Source organism: Notechis scutatus, chromosome 4 (assembly GCF_049901735.1).
Source record: "Notechis scutatus isolate UNSWTSFEM ecotype Mainland chromosome 4, rNotScu1.2, whole genome shotgun sequence".
Classification (NCBI taxonomy): domain Eukaryota; kingdom Metazoa; phylum Chordata; class Lepidosauria; order Squamata; family Elapidae; genus Notechis; species Notechis scutatus.
In genome coordinates this window covers 133,653,341-133,672,363 of record NC_142012.1, presented here as the reverse complement: position 1 = coordinate 133,672,363, position 19,023 = coordinate 133,653,341, and the positions used below count along the sequence as shown (strand labels likewise).

The 19,023-nt window shown below is 37.9% G+C and overlaps 2 protein-coding genes across 2 annotated transcripts; both read right to left on the bottom strand.

The window, feature by feature from the left end:
- Window positions 1–1,263: 1,263 nt before the first annotated feature.
- On the bottom strand, window positions 1,264–12,016 carry TRIM42 (tripartite motif containing 42). The gene is made up of 3 exons (XM_026667906.2): window positions 10,108–12,016; window positions 6,797–7,027; window positions 1,264–1,476 (listed from the first exon to the last, which is right to left on the bottom strand). Exons 1-3 carry the CDS (start codon window positions 10,903–10,905, stop codon window positions 1,396–1,398), a joined length of 1,110 nt encoding a protein of 369 aa, XP_026523691.2. The 5' UTR covers window positions 10,906–12,016; the 3' UTR covers window positions 1,264–1,395.
- Window positions 12,017–13,012: 996 nt separating this feature from the next.
- LOC148130921 (tripartite motif-containing protein 42-like) lies at window positions 13,013–13,819 on the bottom strand. The gene has a single exon (XM_087962555.1). It carries the CDS (start codon window positions 13,730–13,732, stop codon window positions 13,031–13,033), a length of 702 nt encoding a protein of 233 aa, XP_087818681.1. The 5' UTR covers window positions 13,733–13,819; the 3' UTR covers window positions 13,013–13,030.
- Between the last annotated feature and the right edge of the window lie 5,204 nt (window positions 13,820–19,023).

Sequence of the window (19,023 nt, the reverse complement as noted above, 5' to 3'; positions counted from 1 at the left end):
TGCAATTTTTTGACTATTTGAGAAGAGACTAGCATCCATGACTTTGTCTTGATTTACATTTTTAGGTTAATAGTGATGCCAAAATATGAATTGGGGCAACTTTTTGCATGATTCTGCTCACTAGGATTTAGGTGAGTTGATCCAAACCATTTGGAGGTATGTTAGGGAAGCTTATTGAGTCAGTTAATAGAATCTCTTTACTAGAAAAAAAAGAAGTTTGATATGGATAGTTCAGATTTATTAACTCATCTATTAGTATCTTCAAATCTCCATTCATGTAATGTCCTATATATAAGGACACTCTTATGCCTGGTAAGAAAGATGCTAATATGATGGCAAGGTTCCATTGTAGTGAATTTGGTTATTGCTAAGTAATGTTTTGAAAAAACAGTTACACTGGCTCCCAGTTTGCTATTGGTTTAATATTCTTGTAATGCAAGCATGTGAAGGTGATAACAAAGATCTGTATTATCAATGCCATGTTTTGCCCAGTTGTAACATATGGCTGTGAAAACTAGATCATAAGAAAGACTGCAGGAAAAAAAATGCCTTTGAGAAATGGTGCTGAAGAAAATTGCTAAGAATTCCTTGGTCCACATGAAGAATGAATAATTCTATATTAGATAAAGTAAAATCAAACTATTCACTGGAAGCAGTAATGGTGAAATTAATGCTTAAATACTTTGGCACATAATGCAAAGGCAAGAGTCACTGGAGAAGACTCTGATGCTTGGAAAAATTGAAATCAATAAATGAATGCTTATATAGACTCTGACATGGGACTGGATTCTACTTAATTGCTGGTTTTTTACTAGTTGCTGAACTTTTTATTATGTATTCAACTATATACTACCCATCATGTACAAAATGTACAGATGGTAATGAGAGTGATACTAGCATTCAGCTAAAGACCAAAGGATAAGTAAATGAAGTGAAAACAGTGTATAAAATTCTTACAAGTTTCAGGCACAATCTATAATAGGGAACTGCTCAAGTATTTTATCCAGAAGGTAATTTCCAATATCCAATTAAAATGAAACAAAAACCAAGGCTCTGGATTGACAAAATAAAGAGTAAGCCCTTCATTTCCATATGAAAACATGTCTATTATGTGCCTTTGAAGTTTTGGTACACCACAGAATTTATTTAAGGAATTTTTTATCATGTATTTCTTAAACAATGTACTTTTTTAACCATCTTCAGTGAAAAAATTGGTAAAAAAATAAAATACAAGAGCTGAGATTTTATTTTGTGGTCCTGTTTATTTTGGAAGGAATGTTTTTAGATCTTAGCTCACAAATGTAATTTAAAAAGAATAAAGAAAAGAAAAAATATAACGGGATTCTCTCTGATAGCTTTACTCCTTAAAGTGATTTGTAGATCTGTAGTTCAGGATTATCTGCGGAAAGCAGATTGAACATTTCTCAGCAACCCCCATCTGGCTTTGGCTTTGGCACGCACATCTGGAGTCATCACCTATAATGGAAAGCAGAGATATGGTACTCAATCAGCTATAGAAACACAGGTATATGACAGATGTCTCAAGAGAGTAAGGAGGAATAAAGGTATTGGCATGTATAAATAAGATTTTTTTAAAAATAAAAAAAATTAATAAATCAGTAAGTTAAGTTTTTAAATAAATAAACACACTAACATTTTCTCATAAATATGTTCAAATAAATCTTTGCACTGGAATTATTACTGAAACTAAGGTTTGTCAAAAGAGGAAGATGAACATCCCTAAACAATGTCTCTCCCATTATATTTTCCTCTTGTAATTATTTGGGACAATGGAAATGTCAGAGATGAGGCCTTTAATTTGAAGAAAAAAGTTGAAATAGTTCAGTTGCAGGATTTCATTGGTCCACATGATTTTGTTGTGATTTTAGCCATTAGCTGCTTTTTTTATATTCTCTTATTTGAAAGAGACTGTTGCACATTTGGTCTTATCAAACAAAGCATTTATTAACTTGTATATGTCTCCAGACATATGTAGTCACACCTTTCTTTTAAAGAAAGATACCTATTTAACTACTTTTAATCAGGGGTGGGATTCAAATTTTTTAACAACTGGTTCTGTGGGTGTGGCTTAGTTGGTGGGCATGGCTTGGTGGTCATGTGACTGGCTGGGTGTGGCCAACTCAACATCACTCACATCAAGGCAAGCATCTCCACACCTGGCCTCTCATGACTGTGGGGATGCTGCAACAGTCGTAAGTGTGAAAAATGGTAATAAGTCACTTTTTTCAGTGCCATTGTAACTTTGAATGGTCACTTCACACAAGCAAAGTACCAGCAAAGGAGGGGGAAAAAACTCCAGAGATGTTCCTGAGACAGGAAATCTAGTCCTGCCAAGAATGTAATAAGGGTTAACGGAGAGGCAGTTTCTGTAAGCAACACCAGAATGTTTCCTTCCTGCCTTGGTTACAGGATTAGGCCAGTAATTTCTTCTAACAACTGGTTCTCCGAACTGCTTAGAATGTTAACAACCGGTTCTAGCGAATAGGTGCGAACCTGTAGAATCCCACCCCTGCTTTTAATCCTGGTTCTGTAAAGCTGCAATCTCATGAATATATACAAGAAAGTAAATCTTACAAAAATCTGAGGAATTTCATCATATAGCAACATATACTGCATCACAAAGATTAGGGGTAGAGCAGGCATATGGTTTAGGCTTGCTTAAAACTGGGGTGAGTTCAGAGGAAAGATAAAGAAAGAATTCATAGACACATAACAGATAACAGATAATCAGAATTGGAAGGGACCTTATAGGTCATCTAGTCCAACCCCCCCCCACCCAAGCAGGATATCCTACACCATTTCTGACAGATGGCAGTCCAATCTCTTCTTGAAGGTATCAAGTGATGATGTTCCCACAACTTCCGAGGGCAAGCTGTTCCATTGGTTGATTGTTCTCACTGTCAGAAAGTTTCTCCTTATTTCCAGGTTAAATCTCTCCTTGTTCAGTTGCCATTCATTATTCTTTGTCTGGTCTACAGGCACTTTAGAAAATAGCTTGACCCCTTCCTCTCTCTGGCAGCCTCTCAAATATTGAAAGACTGCTATCATGTCTCCCCTGGTCCTACTCTTCACCAGACTAGCCAAGCCTAGTTCCTGCAACCATTCTTCATATGCCTTAGTCTCCAATCCCCTAATCATCCTGGTTGCTCTTTTCTGTACTTTTTCGAGAGTCTCGACATCTTTTTTATAATGTGGTGACCAAAACTGGATGCAGTACTCTAGGTGTGGTCTTACTAAGGACATATTTGACATCAAGACTCAAATCAAGGACAAAGTAATATAAGAGCATTTCAAATTTCCTCTGTCATAGACCTCAATGTGACCATTTGGAAAAAATAAGTGAAAGATTACTGAAGTCAAATACACCAAAAAAAATTCAGGTAACCTCAAAAGGCCTCAAAATGCAACAAATTTGTAATATATCACAATTGTTAACTGATAAGTTAGGTGTGTTCTGACTCACATGTAACTTACATCTTTACAACCAATCTGCCTTCTCATTCTGTTGTCTCTGATGAAGTGAGCTACAGCTCATGAAAGGTTATGATTTTTTATTAAATATGTTTGTTGGAAAAAGCCCTACCACAGACCTTTCTTGGTTTTCTTATAAGCCATCTGGAGTCTAAGTGCAGTTAGCTACTTCTTAAAATTAATAAATATTTGACTCCCATAAATTAACAAAGTTGTCTTCCAATATATGTCCAGGTAAACCTTACTCAATGAGAAGAATCTATGCCTCCTTTGGAAATGTGCCACTGTATTACAGTTCCTCCATTAGAGTGTGTAGCACTTTGCCCCTCTTTCCCCAACCAGATAAATACTTTATTGATTCTTTTAGCTTTCTAAGCTATAGTATTTGGATGAATAAACATTTCTATCCATTATATGTAAGGAAAACTATAAGAATGCAAATAAATTGAAAAGCAATCTGAAAGCAACCATTAGTTAATGTCTCTTCCTGGCTGCAGATATGGGTCCATCTCTATCCTGCTTCTGTTTAATAGAAGTCTTTCCCCACTCATTACAAATAATTAAATGGCAATCAATTCAATGTAATGTCAGTAAAATGTAGGGTTGGGATTGAACCACCTTGAAAGGACATGTTCAATATTTCATCTTTTTTTTTTCTTTTGGCACAGCAACAACAACCAAATAAAAGTGAAGGATTATTTAATACCATTGCTGAAGAAATGTTAAAAATCAATACATTTTAAAGATGTTAACTTTTTAAAAGATCAAATAATGTGGCAAATGTACAAGCAAAAGAAGGAATGGGAATTAAAAATACTAAATAGATACCTCAGAATGTTTTCAAATTTGGAGGCATGTGAATAAATATTCCAAAACAATGTATCTATTCCAGGTTCATTTTAGAAGAATGTTCTCTGCTCTAAGGATTTAGGAGGCAGCTTGCTGTATTCATTATGAATTCATGAATTGTTTCTGATAGACCAGGGGTGGGCAAACTACGGCCCGCGGGCCACATCCGGCCCGTTGGTCTGTCCAATGCGGCCCGCCCCTGAAAAAAAATCGCTGCCATTGGTCTGTCCAATCCGGCCCGCCCCTGAAAAAAAATCGCTGGGCGTGGCATAATTGCCCTGTGCCGCGTGGCCCCCAAAGCTGCAAAACATTGCGGAGCGATCTAGGGGTAGGAAAGAAAAGAAATTTGCAAAGGCTTCAGCTGGGAGTTCGAAATCACCTTCGAGTGCGACCTCTCTGAAGGTGAGTCCCCGCCGGTCCCCCTTTTTTTTCCGGGGCTTCCAGGCTTAAACTTTGCAAAGGCAAAGCTTGCAGGCTGGAGCGTCTTCCCGCCGAGGAGTGGGAAGGGTTCCACCCGGCGGGCGGGCGGGCTGCTTGGAGCCACCTAAAGCTAGGCCGCTGCTGGTGGAGCTTTGCCCTGCCTTGGTGCCCCCATTTTCCGGCTCGGCGGTCCTGCTCGGGCGGCACTTTAAAAGCCTGCTCCCAGCACCCGAGCAACTTCCCAGCAACTTTCGGCTTCGTTTTAACTCGCGGGCGCTCGCGCCTGGCCCCGAGCCGCGCGGCGGAAGGGAAGCTCGGCGGGCGGGCGGGCAGGCTGCTTGGAGGAGGCTCCGGGCTTCCCCTCCGCCAGGCGCGAGCGCCCGCGAGTTAAAACAAAGCCGAAAGTTGCTGGGAAGTTGCTCCGTTTTCCAGGGCTTTGCAAAGGTAAAGTTTGCAGGCTGGAGCGTCTTCCCGCCGAGGAGTGGGAAGGGTTCCGCCCAGCGGGCGGGGCGGGCTGCTTAAACTTTGCTCGGGTGGCACTTTAAAAGCCTGCTCCCAGCACCCGAGCAACTTCCCAGCAACTTTCGGCTTCCTTTTAACTCGCGGGCGCTTGCGACTGGCCCTGAGCCGCGCGGCAGAGGGGAAGCCCGGTGGGCGGGCAGGCTGCTTGGAGGAGGCGACCCGGCGGTGCTCCAGCAGCAGCAAGAGGCAGTTTCGTCCGGGCTCCGCTCCTCGGCGGGAAGACGCTCCAGCCTGCAAACTTTGCCTTTGCAAAGCCCTGGAAAACGGAGCAACTTCCCAGCAACTTTCGGCTTCGTTTTAACTATGGGCGCTCGCGCCTGGTGGAGGGAAGCCGGAGCCTCCTCCAAGCAGCATGCCCGCCGCCCGCCGGGTTCCCTTCCGCCGCGCGGCTCGGGGCCAGGCATGAGCGCCCGCGAGTTAAAAGGAAGCCGAAAGTTGCTGGGAAGTTGCTCGGATTTCCGGGCTTCGCTAACTTTGCTCGGGCGGCACTTTAAAAGCCTGCTCCCAGCACCCGAGCAACTTCCCAGCAACTTTCGGCTTACTTTTAACTTGCAGGCGCTTGCGCCTGGCCCTGAGCCGCGCGGCAGAGGGGAAGCCCGATGGGCGGGCAGGCTGCTTGGAGGAGACAACCCGGCGGTGCTCCGGCAGCAGCAAGAGGCAGTTTCGTCCGGGCTCCACTCAGGTGTCCGGCTGGGGCTGTCAGGAGTTGCTACCGCCGGCGCAGCTCCGTGCGGCTCCAGTCCCGCATTGCCTTGGGAAGGAAAAGGCAAAACCAGGAGCCGCTGAGCCTGAGCCTCCGGTGCCGCTGCTCCCGTTGCAAAGCACAGCCGCGGCTCTTCCTTTTTGCCTTTCCCTTCCCGAGGCAACGCGGGACTGGAGCTGCGCCGGCGGTAGCAACTCCTGACTCAGAGGGCCTCCGAGGGAGGGGAGCCTCCGAGGGGAGGGGAAGGAGGAGAAGAGGGGGGAAGGGGGCGATTCCCAAAAAATCTTGTGCTGACCCGGCCCGTCTGTCAAATTTTAAAAGTCAATGCGGCCCCCGAGCCAAAAAGTTTGCCCACCCCTGTGATAGACCATGTCTAAAAAAAACCTTTATTAGGACAATTGTTGTATTAAGTTAAATCTTAATATGTGTTCTTTAGGGAATTTTCATCTGAATAGTTATAAAGTAAAAAACAGTGAAGGAAAAATGGAACATCAAAATTGTGAGTCATATAAATATGCCATACAAAAATCACATTACGAAACATTGTAAATGGTATCCTTCTTACCTCTTTAATATATTAAATGGAATATTATAGAAATGTTTATTTAACATTTTGAAACCATGTCAACCCAGGGAATTGTTATGTTATAGTAAACTAACAAACAAAAACAAATCATAAAAAAACCAAAAATAATCCAAGCAACATGTGAATTAAATTTCATTAAATTCAATTCATTTGAATAATCTGTGAATTAATGTAAACTATTTATCTGATATGATGATAATGCATTTATCTTTATAAGATTGTACCTTACAGACTTCACTCCATTCTCCTGGGCCATGCTCATTGATAGCTCGAACTTTAAAGAGATACTCTGTATTAGGGGACAGATTATGTATTTCCAGATTCTGTTGTACAATTCCAGTAAGTACTCCTATGAGTTGTGGCTGGATTAAACTTTCAGCTGCCTCTTCATCGAGTAGTTCATAATAAGCAATTTCAAAGCTATCTACTTCTTCTGTTGGACAGGTCCAATAAAGCTGTGGAGTGCAAAGAAAGAAAGTGTACTGAAAATACTTTTATGTTTCTCTATCAAACCGTTACACAAGATTGCTAGCATTTCATTATTTGAGCTATAAGTATTTGTAGAATAAAAATCTCAGAAACCTACAACCCACAACCTCTTAGTTATAGTTAATGTCCACAATAAAGACATTTGTAACTCTGAGTAGCATTTTAGTACCAGTCCCATGGATTTTAAACCAAATAATCTTCCACCTTCTAAAAACTTTTTGAATTTCCATATCAGCCAAAATGTCATGATAACAGGGAATTAAGTTCAACTCATATGATGGGCATTCATTTGAAAAGGCTAGGCTATATTTCTACTGTCATATTTCCACTGTCATAAATGAAGCAGAACATTTCAGGTGGGCTCTAGTTTTATTTTTCAACCAGATACATTAGTTTTAGACCTACTTCTGCCACATGGCTCAAACAAAATAAAGAAGGAAAATATATGGTCTTTAATACCAGTTATTACAATAACCAGAACTTTCAGTACATTTGTATTTTTAAAACTCTTCTATTTTGTTATTCAGAAATTCAACTTGGTCTTCAAATGGTTTCTTTCTTACTGGAATAGGGATGAATAAATATATCACCTGCAATGGGAAGCAGAAATGTCATTGTCAGGCAGCTATAGGAACACAGCTACATGGCAAATCTGAGTCAGGGATGTGAACATTGCTGATTATTGCAGAGGGTGGTGGTGAGGGGGACAAAAACCATCTGTCTTATTAGGGTTGAGTCTCCCTATCCAAGTTCTTATAGCCTTCAGGCACTGAGCCAACACCTGAAGAGCATTGAATATTAACTTCCCCTGAATTATACAGTTGTATAATTGGGTATCATCAACATCGTAGCATGCTATGCTATCTTGCCACAGAGGTCAGATTGAGTTAAATTAATTTAAAAGAAAAGGTTTAAGACATAGAACATTAATTAGAAGCTGCTGTTCTCTCACAGGATATGTTTATAAATAACCACATTTGAGATTCTAATATGTAACACATCTCAGTTCTCAAATTTAGACAGGCTGTGACTTTAGTCTAGTTCATGGGTCTCCAAACTTGACAACTTCAAGATTTGTGGACTTCACCTCATGCCTGGCTGAAGAAGTTTGGGAGCTGAAGTCCACAAGTCTTAAAGTTGGCAGTTTAGAGGCCCCTAGTTTAGTTCTGTGTACATCTCACTGCAGATTTGCATAGGAAACACAGGAAAGTTCTTTTAAAAGCACAACACTGTCCTTGTAGTATGGTGGTCAGATCAACCAAAATCCATGTCCTCCTTTACTACTAGCTCTACAGGAACATTCATCTTCTTCTTACTGCCCCTCTTTTATCTAACTTTCCACAGTATCTCAAACTGTTAGGTTTATAGTAAGGGCTGCCCAACAGAGAACACATATCATGAATTCACCTAAATATACTTTCTTTGAAATTTAATATAAATTTTATTATACATTCTTGCATTATATTTTATTTTATACTGTTTTATATTATTGTTTTTTTTTCTTTATCTCATCTTTTCTACTGTCATAGCGGAATTTTTATTCTATTTCATCTCTCTGTAGTTTGTTTTATCTCATTTTACTGTATCCTATCTTAATTCATTTTATTGTATTTTACTTTGGCTGATACCCATGCTGATATGATTTGTCAACTGATAAATCAATAAGATATATTGTACTGTCTTTATAATCCTACTCTTACTATTTTAAAGGTATTTGTGTCACAATTTAATAATTTATACTACAGATTTAATTTTTTGCATTTTTCATGCTATCTAAATTTGACCACTATCATCACAGGATGGCTGTAATATTATCCTTGAATGATATATTATTTTGAAGAATGACCAAAATAAAGATACTCACTTAACCTACAAAGGACAAAAGGCTAATAATAACAAGAACAGAAAAAAATAGAATTAGAATGATATAGAAACAATTAGCATGCAAAGTTAAGCTAACTCAGTTTTTTTTTCAAAAGCTATCAATAAAATTTCACTTTATAGGTCAACTTCTTCTTTTTTTGACAGATATGGTCATAAGTAAAAAGTAAAAAGGAATAAAATCAGGCAAAACAAGTACTTAGCAACAGCTTATTTCAATAAGAGGAACATTTTGTGTAGAAAAAGTCTGGTTGTTAGATCACAAGAGACTCAGTGAAATATCTGGGATTGTATTAACAAGTAGCAATAAAGGTATATTTTAAAATAATTATAAAATATGGAGAAAAGTAAAACAAAGGTCTAGAAATGTGAAAAAAATGCTTAGAATCTATCAAAGCTACCAACTACTATCTATCAACTATCAAAATAAACATACTACCAAAGATTTTTAAAAAACAAATATTACTTCAAATAGCACCAATATTAATCTCAGACAAAATCTTTTTTAATATCAGGGTGGTGGTGGTAGAGAAACAAGACTAAAATTTCAACTTTACAGCATTATATACCCCTCTGATAATCTGGACGGAAAACCATGCAGGCAGACATATCAAGTCTACTCTAGTTTACCCATCCAGTCTCTTTAATACAGGTCAGATCAGAACTCTTATTTTAAATTGTAGATGACTGAAGTCATTGGAAAGAATCTAAAATTTAAAAACAGTATTATCAGATCAAAAGCCATGGTTCTTGATAAACAAAAAGGAGGAATTGTATAGTATGCTAATCTATGTCCATTTGTGAAAGAAGCTTTTCATTGATGAAATAATAAGTTTGGGTCCAAAACTCAACAATATGATTTCATTCTTACATTGATCAATGGTACTAAGCCACAAGAAAGATATTTTACATTATTCTTTAATGACATAGGAAAGTACATAAAAATCCATACAGAAGAAACTGCAGATTTTCCAGACACCTTTTAAAGAAATTACTTGGAAATTATTTGGTACAAAAAGTATGCAACTACACGCAGAACTGATGAAGATATAATTCGATTAACTGCACATTTCTATTATCCAGTACTATTTTAATTTACAAAAACTGTTAATGCTCATAATGAGTGCAAGGTCAGAAAATAGAAATATTTTACAAGAATTCATACCTTAGCAATAGTTGGGTAGACAAGAGTTTGATAAATAACAACAAGACCAGGAGGTGAAGAAGATTCCTCCTGTATATCTGGATTGTAACTGGGTCCGTAGCTTGGATCATTTCTTATATCTTTTGAAGTATCTGATGCGGCATTCCAAACAGAATACAATTGATTCCCTTTCAGCTCTGTTGGTGGTGATGATTTTGGTCTAATATGCAGTTCATTACTCATAAAGGCTTGATAAGGGAGTGAATTAAGTGATGATAAGGACAAACTTCTGTTCAGTCCTAGTGGATTTGGAATGTGTGCACTTGAAACAGTTCTTGGAATCATGACATCAGAACCACAAGGATAAGGACTTTTGTTCATTTGTTCATATCGTAATTTATTGCGGATTGATGGAAAAATGCTTACTAGGTTTTCAGCAAGCTCCTCAAAGTTGATTTTAAGATGCTTTATTGGATCTTCCTTAAGGTATGGATTGGGCTGATAAAGACTTGCAATTATATCTTCTACTTCCTTTATTAAGCTCCAGGCAGATTGCAGGAATGCAATAGGGCTTTGTTCTTTTAAAGCTTCCTTAGAATATTGCATGAGGCTGTCCATTTGATCAATTTTCCTTGTTGCATGGCTTGCGAATTCAAAAAGTGCCTTTTGTTTCTGAAGTTCAAGGTTTTCTACTGCCTCCATCAGTTCTTTTTCACGCTCTTGAATTATCATCCGTAACCTCATAAAACCATTCCTGATCTCTTTCCTTTTGGTTTCTTTGTAAGATTTAAAATTATTTTTTAATACAAGGACTTCCATTAGGTCATTATCGATTACATAACGGACTGCAACAGAAGAATCAAGATAATGATCACAACTGATATTATTTTAAAGTATACCATTCTTGTTCACAAGATAGAAAATTGATTAATATTACATTTAACACGGGCAAACCAATTTTGGACAAGAGAGTTTCCACTCCAAGTTACAGAAAGTTGAGAAAAAAACAAGCCTCAGAATAAGATTTGGATTGATCAGTAATTAAGTAAACTGCTATGAAATTTTTAAGAATGCATATTTTTCTGAAAATAAGTTTCTTTAACAATTCTTTTCCTTATTCTAGAACAAGTTGCTTTGCAATTTGCTGCTAACCTCTATTTCCTGTGAGATCATTTCTATTTGTTGGAAAAAGCAAGAACTATGTATCTGTCATTACTAAGTAGTGAGCCCAATTCCCCAGAAAACGTTGGATATTTTTTCCCTCAGTTTCAAGAAGCTTGGAGAAATTCAACAGGCCATTTTTGTTCCTGAAACCATCATCTGCCCAGTAAATCAAAAAGGTCATCTTTGAATTCCACTTCATAGGGATGGCGGGGGGTGGGGGGTGGGAGAGAAACAACATCTTACCTAAATAATTTTAATTATTTAATTCTATATAGCAACATTGCATCAATCTGTTATTTACAGCACATTTATACACTTTGAAAAAGTAATAATTAATTATATAAACAGTTTGTCCAGCTCATGTGTGGCTGAACACAAATGAACACAGAAACATGTCTACTTGGTTTACCTTAAACTGTAATTAAATGAAATTTTACACATTTAAATGGCTCTGTAATGTCTGACTGCCTTAGTGCCTAGGTTGTGATCATCAGAACTGCAGAACCTACCATTTGCCTAATAATCTGGGAAGGGCAATAGGGAATGGGCTAGGTTTTGAGACTTTACTCCTTTATGCCAAAACATTCAGAAATTAAAACAGACTCAAGAGCATGTTATGGCTTGTACCCTCAGCAAAACTGTTCTGCTTCACTAGAAGCAATACTTCCCCTCCCCAAAGCATAGATTTGATTGCTTCATATTGTTCTATAAGGTTTGAACAATGAAAGATAAAGATCAAGAGATTTTTTTTAAAAAAACTGGAGCTCTTTGAGTGGATGGAAGACAGCATGGAAAAATATGTTTTGATTTTGAAAAGAGGGGAAGAAAGCTAGAAGTTATGCGGGAGGCGGAGAAAACAATGTCAGTGGTAGGTCTGTATATGTATGTGCCTGAGTGTGTGTATGACTTCATCACCCCAGAGGTGGTTCAGCAGGAGGAAGTGTAACAAAACATGAGCCCTGCAGTCACATTGCCATCTCCACATTTCTTCTTTCTATCTGCCATTGAGGTGCAACTAAGAAAGGCAGAATTTGCACTGTGACAATGCATTTGAACATTTTTGCTTTTATTTTCATAACTATGTTTGATTACAAATGCCTATATGTGCTTTCCAGCAAATAATGGAAGAACAATGACTATCCTGGAACATCTGAAACTTTTTTTTAGCATGTTAATATAAGAAATTCAAAGGGAACTATAAAGGGCCTTTCAGAAATCATATTTCTGTGCTTTCAAGGTCTATATGTTCATTGGTCAGACATACTGCATGTTGTGCTAATCATCCAACTCTAAAATAATCTAAATCAGGGGTGTTCAACCTTGGCAACTTTAAGACTTGTGGACTTCAACTCCCAGAATTCCTCAGCCAGCAAAGCTCCACAAGTCCACAAGTCTTAAAGTTGCCAAGGTTGGACACCCCTGATCTAAATTAAGATTAAACTGAGAAATAACAACTTTCCTAAAAGCAGACTATGAACTTCATGTATTATCTACATTGCTGAAGCCAGATATTGCAAGGGGCCACTAGATAGTTATAAGCTAGACCAGTGGTTCTCAGATTTTTTATCACCACGGACTCCTTTAAATACTTGTTGTGGCCCTGGACCATGGCCACAAAGCTCCAAGACTCAACTCAAGATTTAAATCATAACCTTTTTTCAAGCCTTCGCAAACCCACTGTAATGGCATTGCAGTCCTCCCCCCCACCAGGGTCAGCAGATCACAGGTTGATAACCACCGAGCTACACAGTTTATTCTCCATTGATCCAAATCCGCTTATTTAGGAACTCAGGAAACTTTTAACCTTAGAGAAATCTCTGATGGGTTTAGCATTTACATTGATTAGATATAATATAGCAACTAAAAAAAATATCAAGCAGAAAGAAAATAAATAGGAACCTTTTTTAAACTTTGCAATAGTTGTAAATAACATAGCAGACATTTTTGTACATGCTACTGATAAAGAAACCTTGTTGTGATCGCTATGTTGAGCCTCAGCACAAAATTCACATAGTAGTTCGTGATCTTCAAGGCAGTATTTGGAAAGCATTGTTTCACCATGGATTAAGCAGGTTTTATCTTCCCAGATGTCATCGCTAATTTTAGCATAGACATGATTTAAGGAAGAAATATCTTGGTGATAATTTCTCAAGCAAAGATTACAGTAGTTCAGCTGACATGACAAACATCTCTTGTCCGCCTTCTGCTCATCACAAATCTGGCAATAGATTGGGACATAGCTTTTGTCAAATCTCCATCTTAGGAAACCATATCGGCGCATATACTTTCTGGCCAATCTTGCCCTTAAATAATTAATCCTCAGATACATTTTCTTAGAAAATGGTAGGCAATGTGCTCTGTTGCAGATTGGACATGTGATGATGTAGAAACTCTCTGTAATTTCAGCATTCAGTCTGCTCTGCATGATACATCTATCACAAATGCAGTGATTACAAGGCAACATAAATGGGCGGAGAAACATTCGCTGGCACAATGGGCATACAAGCTGGTCAATAAAAGCATGTCCAGAAGGTTCTTTATCCAATGTAATGACAGATGTATCACTTGCCCCTCGGCTTCTGAGTCTAAAAATAAAACCAATACAGAAACCTCTGAGTTATGCCCAAGGATACCACTAATGCATATAATGATCAAACTTAAAATAATAATTCTACAGTTTGGATGATACTATGAATCAAGTGACATCTGCTTCAATGTTTGCTTTTTGGTTTACACCAGAGGTGGTATTCAGCAGGTTCTGACCAGTTCTGGAGAACCAGTAGCAGAAATTTTGAGTAGTTCAGAGAACTGGCAAATACCACCTCTGATTGGAGATTTTACAGTATCCTTCCCCTGCCACACCCACCACGCCATGCCCACAGAACCAGTAGTAAAAAAAATTGAATCCCACCACTGGTTTACACCTAATTAAAAACCAAATGTCCACATTTCTTTCCCTATCTATTATCTCTGTAAACTATCCCCCTAACCATCCCTGTTTACTTAACTCGTAATGATAACAGTAGCAAAGGAAGGTCTGGCAGTTTTCTGGGACTCTTCTTTGCATTTTTCTTACTGAGGGTATTTAGTAACTCAGGAAATATAGGTTTCTTTACATTAAGTTTGGGATTTATGGAAGACTTCTGTGAAATAATATCATTTTATCTCTAAGGGACCAAATCATGGGATCAACAGACTGAGATGAATATATGCAGCTAACACAGTGGTGGATTTTTAAATTTTTTTTGCCTCTATATAAAAGTTAGTTAAAGCTATATAATGACTTTATATCAATATATCAATATATATAAGGCATATATGTACACATATCTAAGTATATATAGGTCTATATGTTTTGATACAAGTAGTATTAGACAAGGAAATACAGCATTCGTACAATGTATACATTTTATGTTTTATTGATTCTTGTCCAATAAAGAATTCTATTGTGCCTCTAAAAATGTTCAGTATTTGTAATTAGTTACTATCAGACCACTAATGAGTGCACTGGGGCCATCAAATGCAATAAATATTAGGTTATAATTTCTGTATTGTCAGGCATTGAAATACTAAAGGCTACAATGTAACAAAAGGGCATTTTGGTAATTAGCACTATGACAGATTTGCATGCAAATTCATGTTTGTGTGTGTATGTCCGTGTGTTCTATGATATATAAGTATTTTTTTAAAAAACCATGGCTTTTGTTACATATAGCAAAAAGGATTCCATGCTGTTCCAGGAAATTTATTTATTTATTCATTTATTTTATTTTATTTGTCAATTGCTTACAAGATAATAGGTATAAGAATAAACATGAGTATGAATACAGGAAATAGGTATGAATAAATGGGGACAATAGGACAGGGACAATAGGCACGATTGTGCACTTATGCACGCCCTTTACAGGTCTCTTATGAATGGAGTGAGGTCAATAGTAGATAGTTTAAGGTTAAAGGAGGGGGGATTTGAGGATGTAACAACAGAGTCAGGTAGTGCATTCCAGGCATTGACCACTCTGTTGCTGAAGTCGTACTTTCTGCAATCGAGTTTGGAATGGTTTACATTGAGTTTGTATCTGTTGTGTGCTCTTGTATTGTTACAGTTGAAGATGAAGTAGTCATTGACTGGTAGAACATTGTAGCAGATAATTTTGTGTACTATGCTTAAGTCCAACTGTAAGTGGCGTAGTTCTAGGTTGTCCAAGCCCAAAATTTCAAGCCTGGTGGTGTGGGGTATTCTGTTGCAAGCAGAGGAGTGTACTACTCTTCTTGTGAAATACTTCTGGACTTGCTAAATTGTATTAATGTCCAATATACAGTGCAGATTCCAGACAGATTCGAGTATTGGTAGAGCAAAGGTTTTGTATATCCTAGTTAGCAATACAATATTTCCAGAGGAGAAGCTTCGTAAGATTAGATTTACAACTCTAATACCTTTTTGGTAATGCTGTTACAGTAAACTCTGGTGCTTAGGTTATTTGATATGAGTACTCCAAGGTCCTTGACAGAGTGAAGGTTGTCAACAAGGTCATATCCGCCTACACTGTATTTGATGTACTGATTTTTTTTACCAATGTGTAGTAGGACAGAGCATTTCTTAGTTGAGATTTGGAGTTGCCAATTTTTTGACCATTCAGACACATAATCAAGGTCACTTTGAAGGACAGTAGCATTGTCGGTGGCATTGAATAGTTTTACGTCATCAGTGAAGAGGATGCAGTTGCTTATAAGGTGATCACAAAGGTCATTTATGTAGAATGTAAATAGTATGGTTCCTAGAATGCTACCTTGGGGGACACTGCTGGTGCAGGGTTTGATACGGCACTCCCTATTTTTACTATTTGTTGCCTGTTCAACAGGAACACAGTAATCCACTGATGAAGGGATCTGGAAATGCCGTAGGAAATTAGTTTTAACAGTAGTTTGTTGTATTCCACTGAATCAAAGGCTTTGCAGAAGTCTATGTAAATTGCATCTATTGCTTTACTCTGGTTGAGTAGATTAGTCCATATGTTTTTACAGTGTAGGAGTTGCATATTACAGAACAATTTTTTCCTGAAACCAAATTATTTTTTGCAGAGTAGGTTGTTTGACTCTAATGAACTGAACTGCATATTCCTGGCAAAGATTAAGTAAAGGTTTCCCTGTCAAGTCGTAACTGATTTTAAAGTACAGTGATCATTTTGGTTTTTGGCCAAGGGAGTCAGTGTTGCCAGAAGACATTTTCTGTAGTTATGTAGCCAGCATAGCTACACACCAAAGATGCACAGAATGGTACCTATTAATCAAAGTGATACCTATTAATCTACTCACATTTGCATATTTTTGAACTACTAGGTGGGCAGGAGCTGGGCAGCAACAGGATCTTAACCTGTTGTATGGTGCTCAGGTATCAAACCTGGGAGGTCAGCTTTCCAGCTGATAAGCTCAAATCTTTAACTGTTGAGTATTTGTGCCCCTTGACAAAGATTACTCATACATTTTTCAGAAAAGGATTAATGAACATGTCTGTCTATGGAAGATGCATACTCTCAGCAGAAATCCCAGCAATAGCTATTGACATCAACCTGGCACCTGTTAGGGCACCTTTTAAAACTCCACACCAACTCTCCCCCTCTTGCATCTGATCCACCCAAAGCCCACAGAGTTAGAAGCTTTGGAAAAAAATCAATAGGCTACAAAATTGATGATATGAGATTGAAGTCCTTCCTACCCTGTTAACTCTTTCTATTGAAATAGGTTTAGAATGCAAAAGCAGAGAACATGTAGACCTGTAGATATTTCAGAATTGCAATTCCCAGCATCCTTCCCCATTAGCTGTGCTATCTAAAATATTAATAATTGAGCAACATCTGAAGGACCACAAATCTCCCACCTTCGTTTTAATGGCTGGTTACATTTCTGCGGACTCTCTCTCCTTTTTAGATTTTCTTGAGTTTTTCTAACTGTAACAGTTGCCAAAAAATTGTAGATAATGATAAATGATGAGAGTACCATATCATGAAAATATTATATCAATTGGAAAGAGATTTCCAAACAGAAAACTAAACTGCTTCTCGTTTCTTCACATTGTGTGTTACATGGATGCGAATCTCTTTTTAATAGTTAATTATTTTTATTTGTGTTCCAAATATAGCATACTGCAATTGCATTTAAAATGTTGTGAGTTATAGGTTTAGGTTCCATAGTTATTCCTTTCCAGAAGAAAAGAACAATTAGTATTTCCATTTGGTTAGGATTTAACTTTTTGTTTACTCCTTCACCTTAAAAATTAGCATTTTACATCTTCCACCTGCAATTTACAACCTTTTAAGTGGTATGCTTAAGGGTAGCAATTGGCATACTTTTTAATATTTACAAACCACTTTAGGATACGTTTGGCTAAAAATCCACAAGGGGATATTCTAAGAGAAATGGCAGAATTCTCATAGTGTTATAGAATTTGATAAACTATTTTGAAGAAACTGCTTTATGATCTGAATTAGCCTAATCATAATTCCACATTTGATCTTTAAGAGCACCAGTTATACACACAGAGACACACACAGAGAGACACCCATTACTCAGGGTGATGGATCAATGTGTTTTGAGCATGATTCCTCAAAGAAGCAACATTTGGCTCTTACCTTTTTCGTAATTTAGCTCCACGTCTGTATGGCAAATACGGAAAAGTGCAACACCTACTTTCATAACACTGACATTCATTATTTTCCTCGGTACAGCACAAGCACTTGCAATTTCTATTATTAGCACAGGAGCAGCAGCACCAGCGACAATTGGGGCTTTCTGAGAACGCACAGTGAAAGCACTGGCAGCTGGTGTCATCTTCATGAGGGCAGTAGCAACAATCACAGTTCCGTTCATCCGTAAACATAAACTTCCAGCATAGGCTGGATTGTTTTGGACCACATATTTTTAGACATTTTTTGATGCAATTGCACCCGGGGCAGCAAGGACAAGTCATGCAGCAGGCACAGGGTCTGCTTGTCATAATCTTGAAAAAATAATAATATCATCCTTTCTCCCCCCCACCATTTTCTCCCCTATTGTCTTATTCTTGTTTCTTCTTTGCTACCTTAGGGCTTATTTTGTCTCAGAGTTGTGAAAATTTCTTTTGATCACTTAGGAAAGAATAATGACATCACAATGGGTTTTACCAATGAGGATAGTGGGTGGGGATTTTTTGGTAGATGAAAATAGCATATTTGCTACATCACAAACTATGTCACAATGACACTTATTTTTCTATTGGCCTGATAATATAGACAAATTAAACAAGAAATGTTCGAGAAAGCAAGAAAGGATACTTAGGGAATTGGAGGCTAAAAAATATAAAGAATAGTTGTTAGAATTGGGCATATCTAGTTTAATAAAAAGAAGGACTAGGGGAACCATGATATAGTATTTCAATATCTCAGGGGCTACCACAAAGAAGAGCACCTGAAGGCAGGAAAAGAAGCAATGGATGGAAGGAAAGAAGCAACCTAGGACTACAGAGAAATTTCCTGACACTTAGAACAATTAATCAGTGGAACAACTTGTCTCCAGAAGTATTGCATGCTTCAACACTGGAAGTTTTTAAAGAGATTGGACAACAATTTGTCTGAAATAGTATAGGGTTTCCTGTTTGAGCAGGGGTTGGTCTAGAAGACTTCAAAGGTCAATCTTCTCAATTTTTCATGTGCTCTCATGATAAATAATTCTGTACAATATCACATATACCTGAGTTGGCGAACCTATGGTACACGTGCCGGAAATGGTACGCAGAGCCAT